A 24,918-nucleotide genomic window follows, 5' to 3' on the forward strand; every position below is an offset into this window, starting at 1 on the left:
CTCATTATCTATGACTTGTAGGACTGATTCATCACAGAAAGAGAATGAAAAGCTGTATCCAGTTGCAAAAACAACTACATGGATATCTTTCTCTTCGGTTCCATCATCAAAGACAACATTGTTTTCCCCGAATTCCTTCACATTGGATCGAATCTGAATACTGCCTGACATGATGCGGTTAGGAAGGTCGTCATTTATTGTTGGATGCTGATTCTTATACCTGTTATAAGAAAATGTAAAACACACAATGACCAATACTAATATATAAATACCACACTTTTTTAGGAACAATGTCTTTATGAGACTCAGCATTGCTTTTCTACAACTCATCTTAGTACCATATCTATCAATCTGCGGTATTTCCCCTTTTTTTAACTCTAGTTATACAAAATTATTTGATGTGCAGCAAAGGCTTCAGAAGGTTGTAGTATATCTTTTAGTTTTATATAATAGAATACTGACAACTGAACTACAACACAGCTGATCATTTATTAATGGCATATGCTCATCATTGTCATAGAATGTTAAGGAGGCATCTTCATGAATTAATTTGTGATCTGAATAATGCTCAGTGCAGAAGATGCAAAGCCTGAGGATTTACAGCAAAATTAAAAGACAACAATCATCAAATGGTCCCTTAAAAATGTCTTATATTTAATAATAATTATATTTTTAAATTATATATATATATATATATATATATATATATATATATATATATATATATATTGTTTTGTGTTTTAGAAAATGTCATATTTTTTATCTGTCTGAATCGCCATGTTGGGCAGATTGTACTGTTACCTGACCAACTGCTGCTGAGCCTAACTTGCCTGCTACTGCAGTTTAAGATAGAGCAATTGCAGCATCATTTAAAAAAAAAATAATTAAAAAATATCATTAAGTTTCATTAAATAGTGAAGTAATAGTGAAAATTTAATGACAAGTGACCTTTTTAAAAAAAATATGTTTAGTGTATTGTTTCTTAATATATTTTATGCAGGAATCAGGATCGTGGCTGGGGTTTGGGGTTTTCCAGTGCAAAATGTGGTACCCTATAGTCAGAAATCTTTTTGTCTCCTACCTGCTCTGCACTACCTGCCTGCGCACAATCTCCTCAGTGAGTCTAGAAGTCAGCCAGAAGTGGGATATGCACTGATAGAGACGTGTCATATTCCCTGCTAGTCTCTATCAGTGTGCTTAATGTGATCCTCCCGAGCCTCACTGAGGAGACCAGCACCTATCTAGGTTGCAGCATCTCCAGCCTGATATTTTTCATAGATTTAGACTGGTTTTTGCCTTCTTTTGGATCAACCGCAAAAACAAATGTGAGGAAGGCTGAACTTGATGGACGCAAGTCTCTTTTCAGCTATGTAACTATGTAACTATGTAACTATATTTATACAATAGCAGCCAAGAAACAGCTTCTAGAATTAAACACAAACATAATTAAGCCCTGTGTTCAAACTTTCACTACTATTGGGCAGCAGCAATGGCTTTAGTATTCATCTACCCACATAAACAGAACAAAACCAGGAAGAAAAAATGTACTTGTGCAATATCCCTAATCCCTATACACATTTAAATAATGGAAATGGGAATGGTCCTTAAAAACATCATGTTATTTAAATGTGCCTTCAAGTTTGGGATAGTGTTCTATTTGACTCACCTAAGAGGTTTGCTTTGATGTGGCAGGTGAGCTTACAACTATATGACCATTGGAATGGTACTTAAAAGCCTCCTGTTATTCAAATGTGCATAGTGATTTGGGATACTGCGTACCTTAGTTTTTCTTATTAGCTTCTAATTTATTTATTTTTTAATTCTTTATTTTTGATGTGCAGGAGATGACAGTTATGCTTGCAATGCCACAATAGCAATTATAAGCACTCCAAAAACACAGGTACATGGCATATGTAGATCAATTGCACATTTTTTTTAAAGATAATAAACAAAAGTAATAAAGATAGGCTTCATAGTCAGGTCTGGCGTTCATGGCTAAACAAGCTTTAACAAAATTGTCTAAAGTGTGATAATGCTTATGCTTGTACTGAGTAGTCAGTTGATAGAAACACTGTACTATACAGTTATGTGAGGTTTGGACTATAACATGAGTGGCTATAAGTACCATTAACGCAGCCTGGACATATAAGGTTAAAAACAAAACTAGGTGTCAGTCAGGGTTTTAGGAGAATAGTTAGAGGGTTATCCAGCTTAAGTATCTCTTGCTGCCTTAGGTCAGGGAGTTTTGCAGTGCTAAACGTCATAAGTGAAAAACAAACAAAGATAAACATTAAAGGCATGGTTCGGTCCTTTCAGGATGGCTGCCCTGCTCCACCTGGAGGATAGTCATCCAATACCCTGGTTGGGTTCATAGCGTCCGCTTGTTTATAACGCATGAGATACTGCATCAAAAAATATTGCGTACGTTATTGTTTAAGATCAAGCTAGCCTGAGAAAACATTTAACACAAAAGCAGGTAAAGCAAAACATAAAAGTTAGACAGCTGCAGCATGCATGCGTATGTGAAACCCAGTCAGGCTGTCCCGTGTGAGACATATATGGAAGTACCAGCAGTGTCAACTGGTGTTAGTCCCATGGTGGCCGTACAGCTTTGGGCGGCGGGCGTTAATTCAGCCTATTCCCATGGATGGGAAGTGTGAGTCTTGTGCACTGAGGATGAGGGTGGCTGTAGCTTTCTGATGGCTCTGTTGTGCATCCCTCCAGCCCCAGGCCGGTTGACAGGCCAGCCTCTTCGTGCCGTGGACCTGGGGGCTCCTGGGGTCCCTGTTCTCCCCTCTAAGGGGTAAGCAGGAGGATTTGGTTTTAGGTGGCTGCTTGTAGCGGATGATCCTCCGCCTGTGTGGACGGTGCCGTGAGGTTCTGCCCCTTGCGGCCCTCGGCCTAGGTGATCTCTTGATGGACGGGGGTTTATGTACTTTAGATACATGGACGATCATAGGGGGCCCCCTTACCGTCCGGTTCTCAGCTTCCCAGTCGTCCACCCGGTGTTGGGGCTTGGCTGCTTTTTGGCGTGCCTCCAATCCTGCCCAGAAACGGGTAAAAATTTTGTCCAGTCTCCTTTGAGTGATCTGTGCCGGGCTTAGAGGCTCCGGCTCGGATTGCTGGGAGTTGTTGTCCTGTAGGGTATGTTGGGCCGCCATCTGATGTGTTTCTGTGTTTCTGCGATTAGCTTAAATTTGCTCGACGGACGCTCCGTGCACCCGAGGGCGGCAGACCTGGGGGCACCTCGGCTGGCTCCTGATGTAAGTATGACCAAGCTTCAGGCGTTTTTGTGGGTTCTGGCTGGCTGGAGTGCTTTAATTCGGGCTAGAAAAGAAGATTGAGCTCGGAGCTCACACGAGGCACGTCCAGCCGCCATGAAGCTCAGGCCCCGCCCCCAGCTTCTAAATTTAGTTTAAAACTGTATAATTTAAATTAAGCTGTATAAGTTTAAATTGTTTATCTTTACTCATCTAACGTTACAAGGCAGTTTGCTTATAAATATAAATAAATAAACTGTTTATTTTGTGTTTGAGTGCCTGAAAAGAACTGCATTAATATTTTGAATGTAGTTGCTAATGCCCTTCTATACTTGAAGGAAATTGTTATGGTGGTGATTTAACTTGTGTTTGTAACATAATTTTATCTTATCTAAGAAGTCCCTAGATATAATAAAATCTGCAATCAAGCAAACCTCCCTATGAGGGAAGCAGTAATGTGAGACAGCGCCAAACGGCTAGTAAGAGGCACTGCAGTTGACATTGCTCCTTGACAAAGGCATGCATTTCAGCTTGACCGTGAGATCCTCTGACAGTCTCCCTAATGTCTGCCCACGTGCAGAATTCGACCTGAGCAGTCTTCTATAGACTGAATGCCCAGAGTCCAATTTACGCAGTGTAAGCTTGTCTTATGATATACTCATGTTGTGCTTAAAGGGAACCTTTCTCTGGTGTCCCTGGGAGCGGGACATGACAAATCTCACCATGGACAATGGAACAGGAGAAAAACATCATGATTAATCCAAAACTGTTCTCTGGAATGTAATATTACCTCACCTGTGTTTGGGAACAATTCCATAGTTGGTATGGTTGAATCTTTTGTTAAGAGAAGATTCTGCTATATAATTAATGAGGAATGAAGGTAATATATTCTCGATCGTATTACTGAAACGAGACAAATGTACAATGTCCACAGGGTATCCTCCATCAGATATACGATTCACAATCCATGCTCCTTTTCTAGTGCTAAGGAAGACCTTGTAAAGAGGAGCAGAATACTCAAATGAAAAACAATTTATTTCTATTTATTTTCTATCTCTACACAGGTCATGTACTGTGTATATTCCATTTGTTAAAAGTATCCTCTTTCAACCCATAAGCAGTTCACTATCCATTATTATGCATTGGCAATTCAAAAAGTGGTGTCGATGAAAATATATCTTCTCTACAATATTTGCCTATGTTTAGTACCCAGTTAGTTTAATAAAGAAATTAAATAATTCAGGACACCCCAAGAGCTATATCTACTAGAGCTTGTTAAACAAGGAGGCTATGTGTGCAGTACCTCTAGTGTTGTTAAATAATTTTTAAATGGTTTGACTGAACCAAAACCCATCCACTGGAACATGATAATAGAAACATAGAAACATAGAAACATAGAAACATAGAATGTGACGGCAGATAAGAACCATTCAGCCCATCTTTTCTAAATACTTTCATTAGTCCCTGGCCTTATCTTATAATTAGGATAGCCTTATGCCTATCCCACGCATGCTTAAACTCCTTCACTGTGTGAACCTCTACCACTTCAGCTGGAAGGCTATTCCATGCATCCACTACCCTCTCAGTAAAGTAATACTTCCTGATATTATTTTTAAACCTTTGCCCCTCTAATTTAAGGCTATGTCCTCTTGTTGTGGTAGTTTTTCTTCTTTTAAATATAGTCTCCTCCTTTACTGTGTTGATTCCCTTTATGTATTTAAATGTTTCTATCATATCCTCCCTGTCTCGTCTTTCCTCCAAGCTATACATGTTAAGATCCTTTAACCTTTCCTGGTAAGTTTTATCCTGCAATCCATGAACCAGTTTAGTAGCCCTTCTTTGAACTCTCTCTAAGGTATCAATATCCTTCTGAAGATACGGTCTCCAGTACTGTGTACAATACTCCAAGTGATGTGGACCATTTTTAGAATGGGTAAGCAGGATTCCGCTAGTGTGAATCACTGTTTATAATTGTTTGCACCTTCAGCAATTTCCTATTTAAGTTCCTATAGGGATAATGTAAAAAGCTAAACATGGAGTGTCTGTGGAACAGAGTAGGAAAGTATGCAATGGATAGGTTGTACTTAAACAGACAACAAACATACATTTATGGGGTTATCCTCTCAAAGAGACTGGAACAATAATCCATGTCAGCGATGCTTCTAATATGGCTACTTTTGTCTAAATAGGATAACTGTCATCAAATTTCCACATTTGCTTCTTAAAGGGTATTATTGATACCGGAGAAACTGACGGAAGCCAAGCACAGAGAGATGGACACAGGTTTCTTCAGGAAGGAAGAGATTCTTTATTGGATCACCGATCGGGACTCAGAGGGACTAGCGTCACCAAAATACCACAAGTTCTGAGTCCCGGACAATAGTGCAGGCTCCTTATATAGGCACATAACTCCTCCCATATTAAGCTCCACCCGCACATTCTCTTAACCAATCAACACAAATAAGAATTAACTTCCTGTTTGACCGCATGGCTTGTCCAGCACAATGGAGGAGGGGAATACTATATCCTGTATTCTTGCACATGCTCCGTACACTACTGATCGTATCTTGCCACGTGCAACCAACTGATCGATACGTCAGCATATGCACGTACACATGCCACGTGGTAATCTCGGCCTACTAAATTTATTTTTACCGAGATTCCACCACATTCCCCCCTTTGATGCCTCTTTATATTTTACAATTACTTGAGGCATCACTTAACCTTGGTTTGCATACACCGCAAGTTACCTTGAACCAGACCAGACTTATCTTATGATGTGAATCTTCAACATTCATCTTCCTGCATTGGTTCTCCCTGATCTAGAGCCTTATATTTATAAATTGCCATTATCTGTGCAGCAGCCTTCCTCTCTGCTATATTTTCTATCAGGCTTTGCACAGACCTAACTACTAAGGGTATAAGACACGGTAGGAGTAGACACAACATTAAAATCAGTAGGACTCCACCTACCACTGCCTTAAGCCCTCCAAACCACTCATACCAGCTACCAAACCAACTACTTGGATTGTACCCTTTCCATACCTGAGTAGGCACATGCGCTAGTTTAACCATATGGCTAGTAAGCTCAGCTATTGCTTGCCCTTCGTCATCTATTTGAAGACAGCAATTGCTTAGGTTAAACTTCCCACATACACCTCCCTCTACTGCCAAAAGGTAATCCAAGGCTAATCTATTCTGGTATACTGCTGTCCTCATCCTGGTATTATGCTTCGCTAGGAGATTGAGCGCTTGTGATGTTTCGTTAGTGATAATCTCAACCACCGCCTGTAATCTTATAATGCGGTTGAGCATATAAATAGGGGTTCTATAACCAAAGGTACCATCTTCTGCCCACGTGGCTGGCCCATAATAATCTATAATACGCTGGGGAGGCCATTCATTATCTTCCCAGGCGCCTATCTCTATGGGTCCCCTTTTCTTCCTATGATTCACATCATACACTTTAACACCTAAAGTCTCACCTGTTTCAATAGGTAACAAGAAGAAGGATGGTTTGAGCATACCCAACACACATGCCCCTTCCCAGTCCTGTGGCAACTCCGAATAGGCTTTCTTACCACAGATCCAGTACAAATTTGCTGGGGCTCTCCAGGTAGATGTGATAGATAGGTCAAACCACACATCCTTTAAATTGGCGTATCTAGCAAACGGGTTAGATGGTTCTGAGACATTTGAAGCCGACCACCAAGTTGTATTTTTAGTATCATCATCATAAGCTTTTTGCCCTAGACAAGTTAATTCTCCTACAGAAGTATTATACATTATTCCTTTCCTTGCTATGCAAACATAACCTATGATGGAGGTCTTTAATCTCCACTCAGATTTACCTCTAACACTCATATGATAATCGGCTTGTGTAGATATTAGTTGGTCAACTGCCTCAGAACCGGACATTACCTCCTTTGCTTCCCAAGGCCATTGGTCTCCCATGTTAGTACCTCCACACACATAGCAGTTGGTAACATTAAGACTACCGGCAATACTTTCAGCTAAATCGATGAACAGGTTTTTAGCATTATGGGGGATCTTATTATCTATACTCATCTCTTCATAAAAGGAATGGTATACTTGATGAGTCTGGGAGGATACCGTATCAGTCTCTATCCCTATAAACAATATTGTCCCAGGATCTAAACCCGTCCCGTATATCTGAAACCCAAATAAATTGCCATACTTGTCTAAGAACTTGTCGGGGTTATTTATAAGTATATGGACTGGGTTGCATTCCATAGACTTACAATATGGGCTAGTCGGCAACTTAGTCACTATCATGTCTTTATCTACTGTCTGTCCCCAAGTCGCCCACCCCACACAAGACCAATATGGGCAAAAGTTATACTCTCTATTTGGGCATCTAGGACTCACATATTTATTTTTACTACTGGGACAAATATATTTATCGTTAGATCCATACGTCCTCTCCCATCTAAGATCCCCACATACATTCCACGGCTTTCTACCACTTGATATCGCCTTACATGCATCAAATAGCAGAACACCCGAAGAATGTACGGATTCTAACACTGTCTTATTAATTAGGGTCCCCTGAGGATCTCCATTCCTGAGAGTCAACCAAATTGTACGGGGTTGATACTCTGGACTGAAGCACTTAGGTTCTCCTACTCCTAAATGGCACACACTATAGTCTATATTTAGGTATCTACATCTCGATACATCTCCTTTACACTCGTATTGTGAATGCCAAATTAGGGTTTGGGAAATATGGTTACCTGTTCTCGTAGTCTTAATGCACACCTCACAGCTAGGAGTGTCGGTACCTCTACCTTCCTGAATATAAAAACACACATAAATAAACACTATTAAAAACACATCTTTCGCCGTCATCCTCAGTCTTCGTCCGTGCGAAGGCACCTCAGCTTCCAGGATGTGAGGGCTGCAGGGAATGGAGTTCTGCTCGTCTTCACAGGTGTCCCTTCGAGACTTTCCTGGCTTATAAACTATGTGTTGGTAAGCGGACAGGCTTTATTATGGCCTTCTCACTCAAGCACCAAATCCCAAAAATAATAAAATTTGTAATCCACAATAATTCCTCGTTACTCCGACTGAGTAGTGCGTTTCAACCGGATCTTGCAGGGATTCTCTGGATCTGCTGTAACTTGCCAAGAATCGACTGCTGCTGGTTTAACCCTGGAGTGATGTATCCACGGAGTCACTTCGGCCACTTTTATCGCTGTAGGGGTAGACAAAAGAACAACATAAGGACCTCTCCACTTGGGCCCTAACGGTACATTATTCCACTCTTTAATCCACACTTGATCTCCTGGATGATAACTATGAACAGGGGGATAAATATTCACAGGTAATCTATCTTGTACCCATTTCTGTACCTCCTCCATAGTCTTACCCAACTCTACAACCTGCTGCCGGGTAATTCCTTCTCCCAACTGACTCAAATCCCCCCTTAAGTTACCAAGTACGGGAGGTGGTCGCCCATACATGATTTCAAAAGGAGAGAGGCCCATCCTTCTGGTAGGGGTACTGCGGATTCGCAATAGAGCTATGGGTAAGAGAACGTTCCACTTAAGTTGGGTTTCCTGACACATTTTAGCCAACTGGTTCTTAATAGTTCTATTCATTCTCTCTACCTTACCAGAACTCTGGGGTCTATATGCCGTATGAAGCCTCCACTTTATACCAAGCATATGAGTCAGTTGTTGTAGGCACTGGTGAACAAAAGCTGGACCATTGTCCGATCCTATAGAACAGGGTAGTCCATATCGGGGTATTATTTCTCGTAGCAGGAATCTCACAACTTCTCCTGCTTTCTCTGTACGAGTAGGACATGCTTCTACCCAGCCTGAATAGGTGCACACAATTACCAACAGGTAACGATGTCCACCCGATTTAGGCATCACTGTAAAGTCTATTTGTAGATCGGACATGGGGAGTCCCCCCATAAACTGGACTCCTGGTGGCTTTACTGGTCCTTGTCTTGCATTATTTTTAGCACACGTTACACATCTACGTACAATGGCCTGAGTCAAGTTGGACAATCTTGGTATGTAGAAATGTTTCCTAAGAGATTCTTCTGTACTGTCTCTCCCAGAATGTGTCCCGTTATGATAGTTCTGGACAATTTCTACTGCTAGTGATGCTGGTATGACTATTCTTCCATCTTCTAGCTGATACCACTTGTTCTCCAAATACTTTCCCGGTTCAGTCTTTAACCACTCCTCTTCTTGAGTTGTATAAACTGGAGTCTATTGAGACAGTGGGGTTGGTATTAGAGCAGCTATATGCCCCACATACTCCTGTCTTCCTGATTCAGCAGCACGCTTAGCTGCACTATCTGCCATCCGATTTCCTTTGGTTACATCACCATCTCCTCTCAGATGCGCTCGACAATGTATAATACCGACTTCTTTCGGCTCCCACACTGCTTCCACTAGTTGTAGGATTTCAGCTGCGTACTTGATTTCTTTGCCTTCTGAATTCAGTAGTCCTCTTTCTTTATACAAAGCTCCGTGGGCATGAGTGGTTAAAAACGCATACTTGGAGTCCGTATAGATGTTCACTCTTAAACCTTCAGCCAATTGTAACGCTCGTGTCAGTGCTATCAATTCTGCCTTTTGTGCTGATGTTCCTTTCGCCAGTGGCCGAGCTTCTATCACCTTGTCTATTGTTGTCACTGCATATCCTGCATAGCGGATCCCTTCTTTCACATAACTACTGCCGTCGGTGTAATATTGAACATCGGGGTTCTGGATGGGAAAATCACGAAGATCTGGTCTACTTGAAAATACTTCATCCATTACTTCCAAACAATCATGTTGACTTTCAGTAGGTTGTGGCAAAAGGGTAGCTGGATTTAAGGTGTTTACAGTCTCTAAATGCACTCTTGGGTTTTCACACAACATTGCTTGATACTTGGTCATACGGCTATTACTAAACCAATGATTTCCTTTGTAATCCAACAACGTCTGTACTGCATGTGGGACTCGTACATAAAGTTCTTGACCCAGAGTGAGTTTATCGGCTTCAGCTACTAGCAGGGCGGCTGCAGCTACGGCTCTTAGACAAGGTGGAAGTCCGCTGGCCACTGCATCCAGTTGCTTAGACATGTAGGCAACAGGTCTTTGCCATGATCCCAAGTACTGTGTCAATACTCCCACAGCCATTCTTCTTTGCTCATGTACATACAGGTAGAATGGTCGTGTGTGATCAGGTAGACCTAATGCTGGGGCACTCATCAAAGCCTTCTTCACATCTTCAAATGCCGTTTGCTGTTCTTGAGTCCATAAGAAGGGGTCATGCTCTGTACCTTTGATAGCTGCGTACAGAGGTTTTGCCAGTATCGCGTAGCTGGGAATCCATATCCTACAGAAGCCTGCTGCCCCCAAGAATTCTCGCACTTGTCTTCTATTCTTGGGTATTGGTATTTGGCAGACAGCTTCTTTTCTCTCTGGCCCCATAATTCTTTGACCTTCAGAGATATGGAATCCCAGATATTTGACAGTTGGCAAACACAACTGAGCCTTCTTTCTAGACACCTTGTATCCTGCCTTCCAGAGAATGTGTAGTAGATCGTGCGTTGCTTGCTGACATTTTTCTTTTGTAACTGCTGCTATCAACAAGTCATCTACATACTGTAACAATACACACTCTCCTGGGATAGACTCGAAATCCAGTAGATCTTGACTTAGAGCTGAACCAAATAGGGTAGGTGAATTTTTAAACCCTTGGGGCAGTCTTGTCCAGGTCATTTGGCGTTTTGAGCCCGTTACAGCGTTCTCCCATTGGAAAGCGAAGATACATTGACTTTCTGCGGCAATTCGGAGGCAAAAGAAGGCATCTTTGAGATCTAAGACTGTAAAATAGGTTGCCCCGCCCGGAATTAAAGCAAGCAGGTTATATGGATTGGGCACGACTGGATGTATGCTAACAACCGCATCATTGACTGCTCTCAAGTCCTGCACAGGTCGATACTCATCTGTACCGGGCTTTTGAACAGGCAGCAATGGGGTGTTCCAGGGGGAAGTACAGAATTTTAGGATACCATACCGTATGAACTTATCCAGATAAGATTGGATGTTCTTCTTAGCCTTCTGCGGGATGTGGTATTGTCTTAGGCTTACTGGATAAACCCCAAGTTTTAGTTCGATTTTAATAGGTGGAATATTGCGGGCCAGTCCTGGTGGGTTGTTCTCTGCCCAAACTCCTGGTATGTTGAATAAGGATTCATCACTCCTAGGGTTTTGGCTAGTCAACACTGTATAAAGTCGCCACTCTTCTTCCTTTGGTACGGATAAAGTCATAATACCTGAAGGTCCGTTAAACTTTAAAGATGTTGTTCCATTTGGTAGGAACGTAATCTGCGCTTGTAATTTAGATAGCATATCACGTCCCAGCAATTGGACTGGACATTCAGGCATATAAAGGAATTGATGTTTTACTACGTGGCCTCCCAATGTACAGAGTCGACTTTTAAGAACCGGTTTTTCAGCACTTCTTCCAGTTGCTCCTATCACAGTAATAGTCCTTCCAGATGGAGGAGCAACTAGATTAGTCACCACTGAATGTTCAGCACCAGTGTCGATCATGAACGCACTCCTTTTTCCCCCTATTGATACATCGACCATAGGCTCCGCTCGACCAAGGGGGATGGAGCCCGGTCGGTATCAATAGTCCTCCATGACCGTGTCAGCCAATCCTACAAAGTCCCTACCTTCTCTATCGCGGGACCTTTGCGCTGCTGGAATATACCTGTCTTCTCTAACACTTCCTCTGTTCCCATTACTCCCTCTATTACCATTACTCCCTCCGGGGCCTCCTCTACCTCTCGCTCTGCCTCTAAAGTTTCCATAACCTGTCCTAGGTCTGTCTCTCTCAGACTGTTCTCTTCGCGGACACTCATTTCTCCAATGCCCTTCTTCCTTACAGTAAGCGCACTGATTTCTACTTAGAGGTTCCTCATTCCACTTACTATCGCCTCTATCTGGGCCCCGTCTATCTACGCCTGCGATCGCTACCGCTAGCATATCTGCCTTTCTACGCATCTTGCGCTCTTCCTCTTTCTTACTTTCTGTATCCCTATTCATATAAACCTTATTCGCTACCTCCATTAGTTGGGTGATGGACATACCTGCAAACCCTTCTAACTTTTGTAGCTTGCGCTTAATATCTCCGTAAGCTTGGCTGACAAAGGCGGAGTTCACCATTCGGGAATTATCTGCGTCTTCCGGATTAAAGGGGGTATACAAGCGGTATGCCTCCAATAATCGGTCATAAAAGACACTGGGCGCTTCATTGCTTTTCTGAATCACCTCAACTGTCTTCGACATGTTAATAGCTTTCTTTCCTCCTGCTTTCATGCCAGCAATTATAGCGTCTCTATAGGCTCTGAGTTGAACCATATCAGCACCATTTACATTCCAATCGGGATCGGTGTTGGGATAATGTGTTGCGGCCCATGCTGATGGATTGGCTTGGTTTAAAGTACGGGCTTTATCCTCTAGTGCTTTAATGGCTGCTTGATTAATTCTTGTCCTTTCCTCATTGTTAAATAAAGTCATTAATAACTGCTGGCAATCAGCCCATGTCGGATTATGCGTCTGTACTATTGAGGTGAACAGATCAGTCATAGCTTGTGGTTTCTCAGTATACGAGGAATTGTGGGTCTTCCAGTTTAAAAGATCAGTTGTAGTGAATGGGACATATACGAAGACTGGGTCAGCATGTGCCATTTGTCCTGCGGCATCGATATAGGCTGACCCAGGATTCAGGCGAAGAGGCATCTGATAGTGCTTTAATTGTTGGGTACCGGTCAGTTGTCGGGTTTGGATGGGGCTACGTAAAGGGGCGTCAGTCATGGGTTCCGGTCGGGGAGAGATAGGGAATGGGGATGTGGGAACTTGGTTTTGGGAAAAGGTTGTAAATAAAACACTTCGAGTCGAGCTAGATGAAGCTTGACCGGAAGTCTGAAGTGGCGCCAAATCAGGATATTCGTTTTTAATGGGGGTTGGTTCTGATTCCGGAAGGGGAGATTTAGTACGAGGGGGGGTGGATCCTGTACTGGAGGAGGAAGCGGAAGTGGATGAGGGTAATGAGGGGAGGGGTGCAGGACTTCCTGCGCTTGCGTCACTTCCTCTTAACGGAAAGTAAGGGGGCGGTAAAGGGATCTCGGACTCAGGGGGCGTGTCCAAAATGGGCCTAACACCAGTCCTAGTGGACAAACAAGTCCTAGCTACCATGAGGCGACATTGCTCCTCGTGGCATGTCTGAAGCCATTTTGGCGAGTCATTTACGGCCTGTCTCCAACAGTCAATATAAGGAAACTGGCCGTAAAGTTCAGGCCTACCCGATACAGCCACGTGTAAGCGCTGTACCAGAGTTGGATCCAAACTGCCACGTGGCGGCCATGCCGCAACCAAAGTAGGCCACTCCCTAGTACACAAAGTGACCAAACGTACAGGAGACATTTTAACCCCAAAATCACAAGTTTTGAATCCCTTTTTAAAATTCTTCACCATACAACCTAAGGGATCCGGAATCGTTGACTGCGACGCACCCATACTTAACAATGGAACGTCGTCGACAACGAATACTATACACGCGTACTATTCAACAGTCACACCCGTTTCCTCTGGCAACAGCACCACGTGGTACAGTTACCAAGTGAAACGTACACAATAACAATAAACACTCAGGGAATTCCCGTACACACACAGCTGTTACACCAGTCACTATATAATCAATATTATGCCCTTTGGCGTAACTATACAGTCACCCACGCTATAATTCTCTATATACGAATTACCCGTCTATAACACACCCCAGTAACATCGTCTTTTACAAATAGCAGTTACAGTACGGTTAGCATAGGTCAAAGCACAAGTTAAGGTCACAATACAATTATTAGTGGTTATGGTGTTAAACATGCAATGGACGACAATGATTAGTACTTATATACAGTGTCAGTAAATATACAGGGTTATGGTACCGTGCACTATAATACAGCAACACACTATTAACACTCTCGCTAGACGGCTGAGCTCGCGCTATCTAACAAGATATACACTTTACTAAACAATCGTTAACACATTTACAATTCCCAACTAAACTATTGGCCAGTACCTTGAATGGACTACCTAAAAACAATCTACATACGTTTTGGTTAGCCACACTGCCCAATCACCACATATATAGCGAGCTAGAGGACCGAATTTACACAGACGCCTCTTAGTCGCACTATCAAAAGTCTAGTGGGTTCCAAATTTACACGCCTTCCCACTTAGCCCAGATAGATTGAGAGCTAGCGAACCGAATTTACACAGACGCCGCTTAGTCTCCCGGTCCCTCCGACCTAGCGAACAAAATATACACCCTAGAACGCTAGTCTAGACAAGACACCGGTGTCCGGCTAGGGCTATTTACACCAGAGCCCCGCCTGACTAACAGAATCAAACGGTCTGACTAAAGAGCGTTCGATCGAGCGGTGCGCCTTCGCTCCTTCCCTCCGACAGAGGGGGCAGATACACAGATTCAAAACCCCTTTGGGCCTACCGCACAATCGGTATACCCCTAGTGGGTCCTGCCGTCTAAAACAGCAGTTGTCTTACCTCCTCGTTCCTGAACCTGAGTTCACACTCATCGACGGGGACACCCCAGCACTTCTCACGTAGAGGCCGATGATCTCCTGGACAACGGCCCAGTGGCGCCGAGACGAAGGGAGGTCCACGCAGAAGTTCAGGGGTGCAGCCGTAGAGAACGTGGGCAAAGATAGACCGTCTCACGCCTCTGCCTCTCAGCTACCGTTGAACGATGAGCTTCCCGGCCAATGCACCAAATGATACCGGAGAAACTGACGGAAGCCAAGCACAGAGAGATGGACACAGGTTTCTTCAGGAAGGAAGAGATTCTTTATTGGATCACCGATCGGGACTCAGAGGGACTAGCGTCACCAAAATACCACAAGTTCTGAGTCCCGGACAATAGTGCAGGCTCCTTATATAGGCACATAACTCCTCCCATATTAAGCTCCACCCGCACATTCTCTTAACCAATCAACACAAATAAGAATTAACTTCCTGTTTGACCGCATGGCTTGTCCAGCACAATGGAGGAGGGGAATACTATATCCTGTATTCTTGCACATGCTCCGTACACTACTGATCGTATCTTGCCACGTGCAACCAACTGATCGATACGTCAGCATATGCACGTACACATGCCACGTGGTAATCTCGGCCTACTAAATTTATTTTTACCGAGATTCCACCACATTATAGTTAATGAAATGTATTTTTAAAATTAGGTATATTGATTTCAAGAAAATTGCACTTCTTATATGGGTTAGCAGCCGTGTTGTGTCAGACTCTACTGTTATTGGATGAGCTGTTCAACTTCACTACTACTGCAGTTTCACCTAGACCAATCACAGCAGCAGGCACATATGATGAGCAATTGGTTAGATAACAGTAGCATCTGACTAAACATGACTGCCCAATGAGATAAAAAAGGGACACTTTATCAAGAAAACATAAAAAACAAAAAAAGAGTATTTAATTGAGTTTTATTTAATGTAATAAGCTTTTAAAAGACGATAAATGGGGGCGGGGCCAGGTGGCCAGGCTAGCAGGCTGCAAGTCACTATGGCTCCTGAGCTAATTTTGGGCAAATAGCCACCTTATTCTGCTTGGAATACCCTGGAAGTTCGTGGCACCAGGTCCTGGAGTGTCCCGGTGCAGCTGGAGCACCTGATACAGGTGATTCTAGGTCCTGGAGAGATGCTCTGGGGCTTGTGGACTGAGGCCTACCCAGGAGGGGAGTGGGGCGGACGGCCGCTGCCCCGCTTTCCGCCACGGCTAATGCAAAACTACACTATAGCTGACGCCCTCCCGGCCTCGTTCACCCCCCCTTTGGACCGACGGGGGTCATCCCGGTCCCCACCAGGCAAGCTAACATCTCAGCATCGCTACTAGGCGAATCAACGCTGAAAGTAAGCACCTCCCACGCGGCCTCCTTAAAATTGCCGATGGCGGCGCAATAACCTTACTGACAGAAAAGGAGAGGATGAACCCCTTATGGCGCGCTGAAGCAGAGCCAGTAAACCACATAACCCGAGCTGTAAACACATCTGGAATATGACCGCAGACAGGTACTTACACTGCAGCGGCAATCCCCTGAAACAGGCTCAGTGCCTGCTCCACCTGAGCACGCCTTACCAGCGCTTCCCACAACTGAGGCCCGCGATCAACACTGGAGGAGTGCCCAGAGAGGCCATCTTCAAACACCAACTCCACTAAATGCAGCCCGCACCTGGACACTGTGGCTTGAAAAGCACCGAGCTCATACCCACCTAATGACCGGACAGCCTGTCAACGCCAATCTGCAGACCCTGTGACCTAGGGCGGGACTGAGAGAATCAGTGAACCTCGTGGATACCCTACAGGGATGCTCCCCAAGCATGGGAATAAGCTACCTTTCAACACCTTCCACACTGTCACATAACTGGCACATAAGATTAACTCTCAACTAAACTACTATATTGTCAGATCGCACACCCAGTTAATTTTCAGGCTCCACGCTTAAGTAATCCAACTGCGATCTTGAACCACTAAATAAATAAAATGTGCAAGTTGTAACCATGCCATACTCATGTTACTCTTACGATCGAGCTTGTGAATGCTGTTGTGGCAATACAAGCACTGCTGTAACTATCTGCATAACCAAAAAAAAAAATTATATAAAAAAAAAAAAAAAGACGATAAATGAAAATGTGATGACAGGTGTCCTTTAAATGTAAAATTAACTTTAAATTGCTGGCAATTCTTATGTTAGTGAACAACCCTGTTGGTATATTAATTGCTATTCAGGGCTATCTAAATATGGTCTATGCACAAAAGTCTTCAGAGCATAAACTGTATACTGAAATTTACACAATCAGCTATGGATTAATGGATGTGCATCTGATCCTCTTACAATAAACACCTAACTATTTTTAATGTGACACATATTCTTTTATGGCTGATATTCTGTTTTTGTATGAAGAACACTTACACGTTCAGCCGTCCTGCTTAATTCTACTGCAATGTCCACACCAGAGTTCCCAATTCCAATCACTAGAACCTTTTTTCCCTGAAAATCATATGGAGTCTTGTAGTTTCGGCTGTGAATATACTGTCCTTTAAACATCTCTATTCCTTATGGAGACAATGAACAAGACATGGTATGTACATATTATGATCTGTTTTGGAAACAGAAAACTCAAACAGTTGCTATTGTTCTAGGAATGTCTGGCAAGACTTGCCTATCTGGGTAAAACAAACCCTAATCATCAATCTTCAAGCCTATTTCTTCATAAAGGTTTACGTAGGATACTAAACTATATTACAGGATAATGTATTAGAATGTAGTATCCATCTATGTACATTTCCAACTCATCTTTGATTGTCTTATAGGTGTGCTATAAATAGTATATTAAAGTTCAACAATTCTCTATCACTCTACTATCATAATGGCCATTATAAGCAAATCAAGGATTACCTGGTAATGGTCATTATAAGCAAATCAATGATTACCTGGTAATGGTCATTATAAGCAAATCAAGGATTAACTGGTAAGACACCTTAAAGTTTCATCCTCAAATTTGTTCTTGGAATGTTAAAGTAAGCACAAATAAAAACCTATGAATATATTTAAGTTGTAGGTTCCTCTTTATATGGAGATTCTGGAGCCCTTGTGTCATTAATGCAAGCAAGCTGCTGTCAGCCTTTACCTTTGCCTTGTACATACCGGTAGTTTGTAACATCTCCTTCAGCTTTATAGTAAGCCTGCAAGTCAATAACTGTATGATTGTATATACCATTTGGAGCCTATGAACATTTCCATATATAGTAATGATTTTCATTGATATTCATTGATATATATTCTAGTGCCCTGAGCATAGTGAAAGTGCATCTAATGATTTGCTTTGTCTATGCTCTTTGTGGGCAGTTCCTTAGTGTCCCCAAATACAGGGACTATCCTGACAAAATTTGGACTGCTGGGTGGCCTGTATGTGCATAACTGTAAAGTAGAAAAAAACAAGAAAAAAAAACTACCTGAGCCAACACCAGTAAAATAAGTGCTGTAATTTGTAAAAAAAAAACTAAAAAAAAACTACCCTAATGTATTAAAAGAGTTTATATAACTAAGTGATATAAAAACAAAATAATAATTAAAAAAAAAATATATAGTGTAGTAAGTGTCAATAAATAAAGTGTACGGTAAATATACTGGATACACACAAGCTCGGTTCCTTCATGTAGGTGTGTACTATGGTGACACTGTCCCTCTTCTATCTTCCAACCAGACCAGCACAAAGGAAGAACAGAGACACAACTAAAGCATCTAGTGCAGTTAGTAAAGGTGATAAAAAAAAAAAACGTACTACACTATATTTGTTTCTTGTTATTTTTGTTTTTATATAGAAACCCTTACGATACATAAGGATAAGTATTTTTTCAAATAAACTCCACTAATTTTACTGGTGGTGGATTTTTCCACTCAGTTGTTTGTTTTGTTTTTTCTAAATGATAGTGTGTATAGTTTGGGAGAAACGTACACTAGTGTGGTAGCAGCTTTTTGACATGCTTTGGTTTATAGGAGTCTTGTTGTCACAGATCACTTCTTGTTTGCATAATTGTAAAGTGCTGTTTTGTGTTATCTGTGATTCTGAATTTTCCCATTTTCACTTTCTTTGGAAAATATAGATTATCTTCTTTGAAAGATCTGGGATATGGGCTTTCCTATTAATTATTGCTTTGTAGAAACTTAGCAGTGGAAAATGAATGTGCCGTTATATGCCTGCTGTCAGACTAACTCCTTTTACAGAGGGATTAGTTAATACCAAAAAGATTTCATCTCACTTTGTTGTGATTAATGCTACAATGCTACTCCATACTTTTCATGACAATTAATCCATTTCCATTAAACCTCATATGCATGCACATTAAAACTGAAAGTAGCTCAGCGCACATATTTGTACATTTGAAATGCTGAGGCCAATCAGAATTATTTCCCACCGCACTTAATTCAATCACAGTTAATAGCAAAGTATTTGGACAGCAAGGACACACAATTTGATTTGGTTTAAAGTTTAGGTGTTATTACCCAACTCAATTGTACTTTATTTGTTGATCTTGAAAGGACGAAAGGCTACACTGACCGTGCAGGAATTGAAATTGGTTTCCGGGTGTGTATTGCTGAGCTTGCTTCACTTGCTTGCTTGAATTAAACTCGAATGTCCTTTGTCATGTCTATAATAGTAACCTTATGATATTTTACTAATACATTCTACCTGGAAAAGAGTGAAGTGGTAAGTAGGGAGTCGAATGATGACCAGTGCAGACCATTACGGCATCGAAGACTCTTCTTTCTTGTTCTCCATCACACTCTATGATGACAATCCATTTCCCAGTGGTGGTGAAATTAGGACGTTTCTTTATGCTGTAAACTGTGGTCTATATATATTGAAGACATTAGATATTAATCAGCATGCTTCACTGTGCGATATTATCATGACACCCATATACACCTTGCAAATATTGTTAACCAAAATGATGGTGTTTAACAGATTACAAAGCAGGAAAAATGTATTTCATCATTTCCATTCTTTCGTATGCCTTGGGCTATAGCTAATGTCTTGAAATCTGAAACTAAACTTATACATTGAAAACAAATTCAGTTTGGCTGAATCAATGTGTCTGGAAAAAAATATTTAGCTCAGGGGCGGATGAATTTAGTTTATGCGATCATTTATCGTTTATGCGATCATTTCAGGAAAAATGATTTGGACAAATCAAAACAGGGTGAAAATTGACCAATCAGTGTACTGCGAAATGTAAATATTATGCATATGTTTCACAGTACACTGATAGGAGCAGGGTCACACCATTTTGTTCACACATCAAAAGAGAAGTAGTAACAAATATAGGGAAAAAATGAAGAGCAGTAACAAAATCTATATATTTTTGGTTTTTACGGTTCCTCGCTTTTCCCTCTGTTAGCCATTTCACGCTTGATCTGTGAATAAAATCCACATTTAGTGGCTGTCCCCAAACCATCGATCAACGTTTTCCTATCAATCATATCATTTGTCGAAACCATGGATGGAACTCCAAATCACAAAACCAATGAAACGACTCGTCCACTGTTTCTTAGTGATTCGATCATATGGCAATTTTGAGTAACAGAATTGCCCAAAATGTAAACCAAAATGCACAAGTCAATCTGAAAGTATGATGACGCTTGAAGATAGATCAATTATATAATTAATTTCAAATATATCAACCGATAAAAAAAAATATGCAATGCATAACATGATAACATGACATTTCTGCAGCCTCCATATATTCTGTATGATTTCATATATGCATCAGAAGCTTAAACATTAAACATTATAGTAATCTACTGGTTCTGCGAGTCAGCTAGCACTCTTAGCCAATGAATGACAACCAGATAGGTTAAAAAATGATATTGGAATATATATATATATATCTCATTGAAGACTGAAATGATAGCAGGGCCTGGAGAAGTCAGGTATGTCTGAAATAGTTTTAAAATGTTTTCACTACCCTACTAGTGAGACAGCATGCCACAGTGGTACCATAACCACGACATGCAAATAAAGGGTTAAAACAAAGTTAGGGAAAAATAGATTTCAAAAATCTAATAAGAAACTGAAGAATGCTTGGCAAAGGCAGGGTTAAATACTGAAACATAGTGGAGGGATTTATTAGATTTTAGGTATACCTGTGATATCCTAGGAAAAACTTAGAGAGCTGAATGCACCCTTTAATATTGCGGAAATAACCAATTAAATAAAAAATCTTAAATCCAACAAAGCTCCGGAACCGGATGCTTTTTCAGCTGTGTTTTATAAAACATATTCTGATATTTTGGACCCCTATTATTGAAAATATTTCTGGAAATTTTTAATACAAATCCCTTTCTTAAAGAGATGCTGACTGCATCTATCATTCCAATTCTTATACCAGGAACAGACTCCACAAATACAATAAATTATAGACGATATCTTTAATAAATTAAGATATAAAAATGTATTCTCATATTCTTGCAAACAGATTGAAGTTAGTTATCTATGACCTAATTATGGTAGACCAGTCGAGCTTCATCAGGGACAGAGGTACAACGGATAATATCCGTAGAATACTTAATTTGATCATCAAAAGTTATCTTATCTAATCTTAGCCATTGATGCTGAAAAATAATTTGATTGGGTTAACTGGAGATTCTTAGATAGAGTATTAAATAAATTCGGATTTCAAGGTCCCTTTAAGGACAAAATTATGTCATTATATTCAGAACCATCTGCAAAAATTATAAATCCCTTTTTTGAATCGGCCATATTTCCAATAAATAATGGTACAAGGCAAGGATGCCCATTGGCTCCATTATTACATATTATGTCCATCAAGCCATTAGCCATCATGATTAGGGATAATAAAGAAATATATGGGATCCAATCTGCTGATCGAGATTATAAAATATCTCTATTTGCTGATGATGTGCTTTTGTCCCTGGTAAGGCCCTCAACTTCTATTCCAGAGGTTTTAAAAGTCATTGAATTATATGGAAATATTTCTACTTATAAAATAAATTTAAAGAAAAATCAAATTTCAGTGTCAAACTTAGCTGAGGCTGAACTCTCTCTCCTTAAATCCAATTTCCATTTTAATTGGAACCGTGAATCCATTGAATATTTAGATATCAAATTAACATTCAGAATATAATCCTGTGTAATTATGAAGATCTATAATGTTCAATTCAAAAACAATTGAATATTTGGAGCAAAATTGTAATTTCCTGGCTGGGGCTTTGAACACTTCTAATGCATACTCCATACCTAAATTGCTATATTTGTTAAGATCTCTACCCTTCAGATTAAGCGATGACTGGATCTTACAATATCAAAGATTATTTTCAAATTGTATATGGACTAATAAATGTCCAAGAATATCACAGAGGCGATATATCTTTTCCGGACATTGCAAAGTTACATCAAACCAGTTTAGTTGCTAATGTAATGGTAAAATGCTAAATTAAACATCTAAATTAATGCTTTGTTTCAGATCGAACAAGAAAATTGTTTTTAAGGTAATTTAAATACTATATTCTGGACAGCTGAACTAAACCAAATCAAAGAAATGCCCGAAACCAACTGATAGCGGATATGTTTGATGCCTTAAACGCTGAAGTATAAACTAAACCTTTCAGATTATATCCTTATACATACCCCTATAGAAACTCTTCCGTACAACATGATAGATATAGATATGTATAATTGGAGGCAATTGGGTATAAATAAAATGCTTACCTTTCCAAGTTTACAAAATAAATATAGCATACCCTATAGAGATACTTTTTGCTATTTAAGAATTAAACACTATCTAAGTATCATTCTATTTATGGTTATTTAGACAGATTAGGATCTGAAGGTCTAATTAATAGACCCTCTAAGTTGTTGGAGTGTTAGATACCAAAAAAAATCCCCCCCCCCCCCCATTATGAAATGGGAAAAGGATCTCAATTGGTATGAATGGTAACAAACTACTATCCAATTAAAAAAAAAAATCCACTGCATATCTCTGTTAGAATAACATCTAAAGATTATATACAGATGGAACCAGGTTCCTCCTAAGTTACATAGAATATGTGTTGTATTTTCACCCTTATTTATTTATAAAAATATTTTATATTTTACCAGGAAAGATACATTGAGATTTCTCTCGTTTTCAAGTATGTCCTGGGTCCACAAATCATTGCATTGTTACAGTTAGTGTACAATAAAATATAAATACAATATTAATGTACAATATATACAAAATTTAACATAGAACAGGTAGGAAATATATAATCAACCATGACAGGTACATTCTGTTTTGAGGTATGTAGAGAGGGATCTCTTAAAGGACTTTAAGCTTAGGGAAGATTTTAATTTGTGCGGGAGGTCGTTCCACAAATGCGGTGCTCTGTAGGAGAAGGAGGATCGGGCTGCTTTCTTTTTATATTGAGGTAGACTAAGTAAAGTGTTGGTACTGGATCGGAGGTTGTAGGAAGTGGGAACAGCTGGGGAAAGCATTGCGTTCAGGTAGGGTGGGAGTTTCCCAGAAAAACTCTTAAACACAAGGCTGGAAAGATGAAGGGTGCGTCTGGCTTCTAGTGACAGCCAGTTTAGTTCTTTTAGCATGTCACAATGGTGGGTCCTGTAATTACATTGTAGCACAAATCGGCAGAACGAGTTATACAATGTGTTGAGTTTATTAATGTGGGATTGCGATGCAGATGCATATACTACATCCCCATAATCAATGATTGGCATCAGCATTTGCTGTACAATCTTTTCCTTTACTGAAGGGCTTAGGCAGGATTTGTTTCTGTACAGGGCACCTAGTTTTGGATAAAGTTTAGATGCAAGCTTTTCTATGTGCAGGCCAAAAGATAGATTGGGGTCTAACATCATACCCAAGTATTTGAAAGAGTGGACTGCGGTCAGTGTGCCATTTGAAATTGTTTTGATGGATAGGTGGGAATTGTGTAATTTGTGTAATTTAGGTACTGTTCCAAAGATCATAGTGACAGTTTTGTCAGTGTTCAGGAACAGTTTGTTTTTTGCGATCCACTTTTTTACCTCTGTAAACTGGTCTTGGAGCACAGCCTCAAGCTGCGGTAGATCGGATTTGCTCGCATAGATTACTGTGTCATCTGCGTACATCTGTACATTTGAGGATTTGCAGACATTAGGCAGTTCATTTATAAATAATGAAAATAGTAGGGGGCCGAGAATGGAACCTTGGGGAACTCCACACGTGACTGGGAGAGGGAGGGAGTCGCTTTCAGAAATGGACACATATTGTGAGCGTTCCGATACATACGATCGAAACCAGTTTAGCGAATGATCACCTATACCCGAGTTTTTGAGTTTGTGCAGTAGAATGTCGTGGTCTACTGTGTCAAAGGCCTTAGCAAAATCAAGGAAAATAGCTCCAGCTAGGTTTCCTTGTTCCATGCCAGTTTGGATGTCATTGCAAACTTTTAAGAGTGCAGTTGTAGTGGAGTGATTCTGGCGAAAGCCCGATTGATCAGGGGTCAGATAGTTTGATTGTTGGTAATACTCACATAGTTGCGTATGGACACATTTTTCTAAGATTTTTGACAATACCGGGAGCAATGATATAGGGCGATAGTTAGAAACCAAAGTAGTGTCACCACTTTTATGGATAGGCACTACTCTTGCAGTCTTCCAAAGTTTGGGTAAGTATCCAGACACCAAGGATTCATTAATCAGAGTTGCGACGGGTTTAGCAATTGCTGGCGCACTGAGCTTCAACAGCATTGCTGGGATTTGGTCAGGTCCGGACTGGTTTTTCATTTTTAGATTATTAAGATGTTTTTCAATGACACTAACAGGTACAGGTCTAAAAATGAACTTGTCTATATTGGGCGTTTGCAAATTTAGTGAGACCTGATCCATATTTGTAGTTTCAGGATGTGTGCCATTTATTAGCTTGGCAATCAGGGCAGTAGAGCATCCGACAAAATAATTGTTAAAGGCATTTGCTACATCTAAGGGAAGTTGCAGGGTTTGGTTATCCACTTTGACAGTGGAGGG

General features: G+C 40.8%; 1 protein-coding gene across 1 annotated transcript in view; it reads right to left on the reverse strand.

The window, feature by feature from the left end:
• Positions 1–4,051: 4,051 nt before the first annotated feature.
• LOC134568831 (flavin-containing monooxygenase 5-like) overlaps positions 4,052–24,918 on the reverse strand; it is a 35,673-nt gene continuing 14,806 nt past the window's right edge. Inside the window, exons 3-5 of the mRNA XM_063427516.1 lie at positions 19,585–19,747; positions 17,304–17,446; positions 4,052–4,255 (exon numbers count right to left, since the gene is read on the reverse strand). Coding sequence (XP_063283586.1) covers positions 4,052–4,255; positions 17,304–17,446; positions 19,585–19,747 — 510 coding nt within the window. The remainder of the gene's footprint in view (positions 4,256–17,303; positions 17,447–19,584; positions 19,748–24,918) is intronic.

Source organism: Pelobates fuscus, chromosome 7 (genome assembly GCF_036172605.1).
Source record: "Pelobates fuscus isolate aPelFus1 chromosome 7, aPelFus1.pri, whole genome shotgun sequence".
Taxonomy (NCBI): Eukaryota; Metazoa; Chordata; class Amphibia; order Anura; family Pelobatidae; genus Pelobates; species Pelobates fuscus.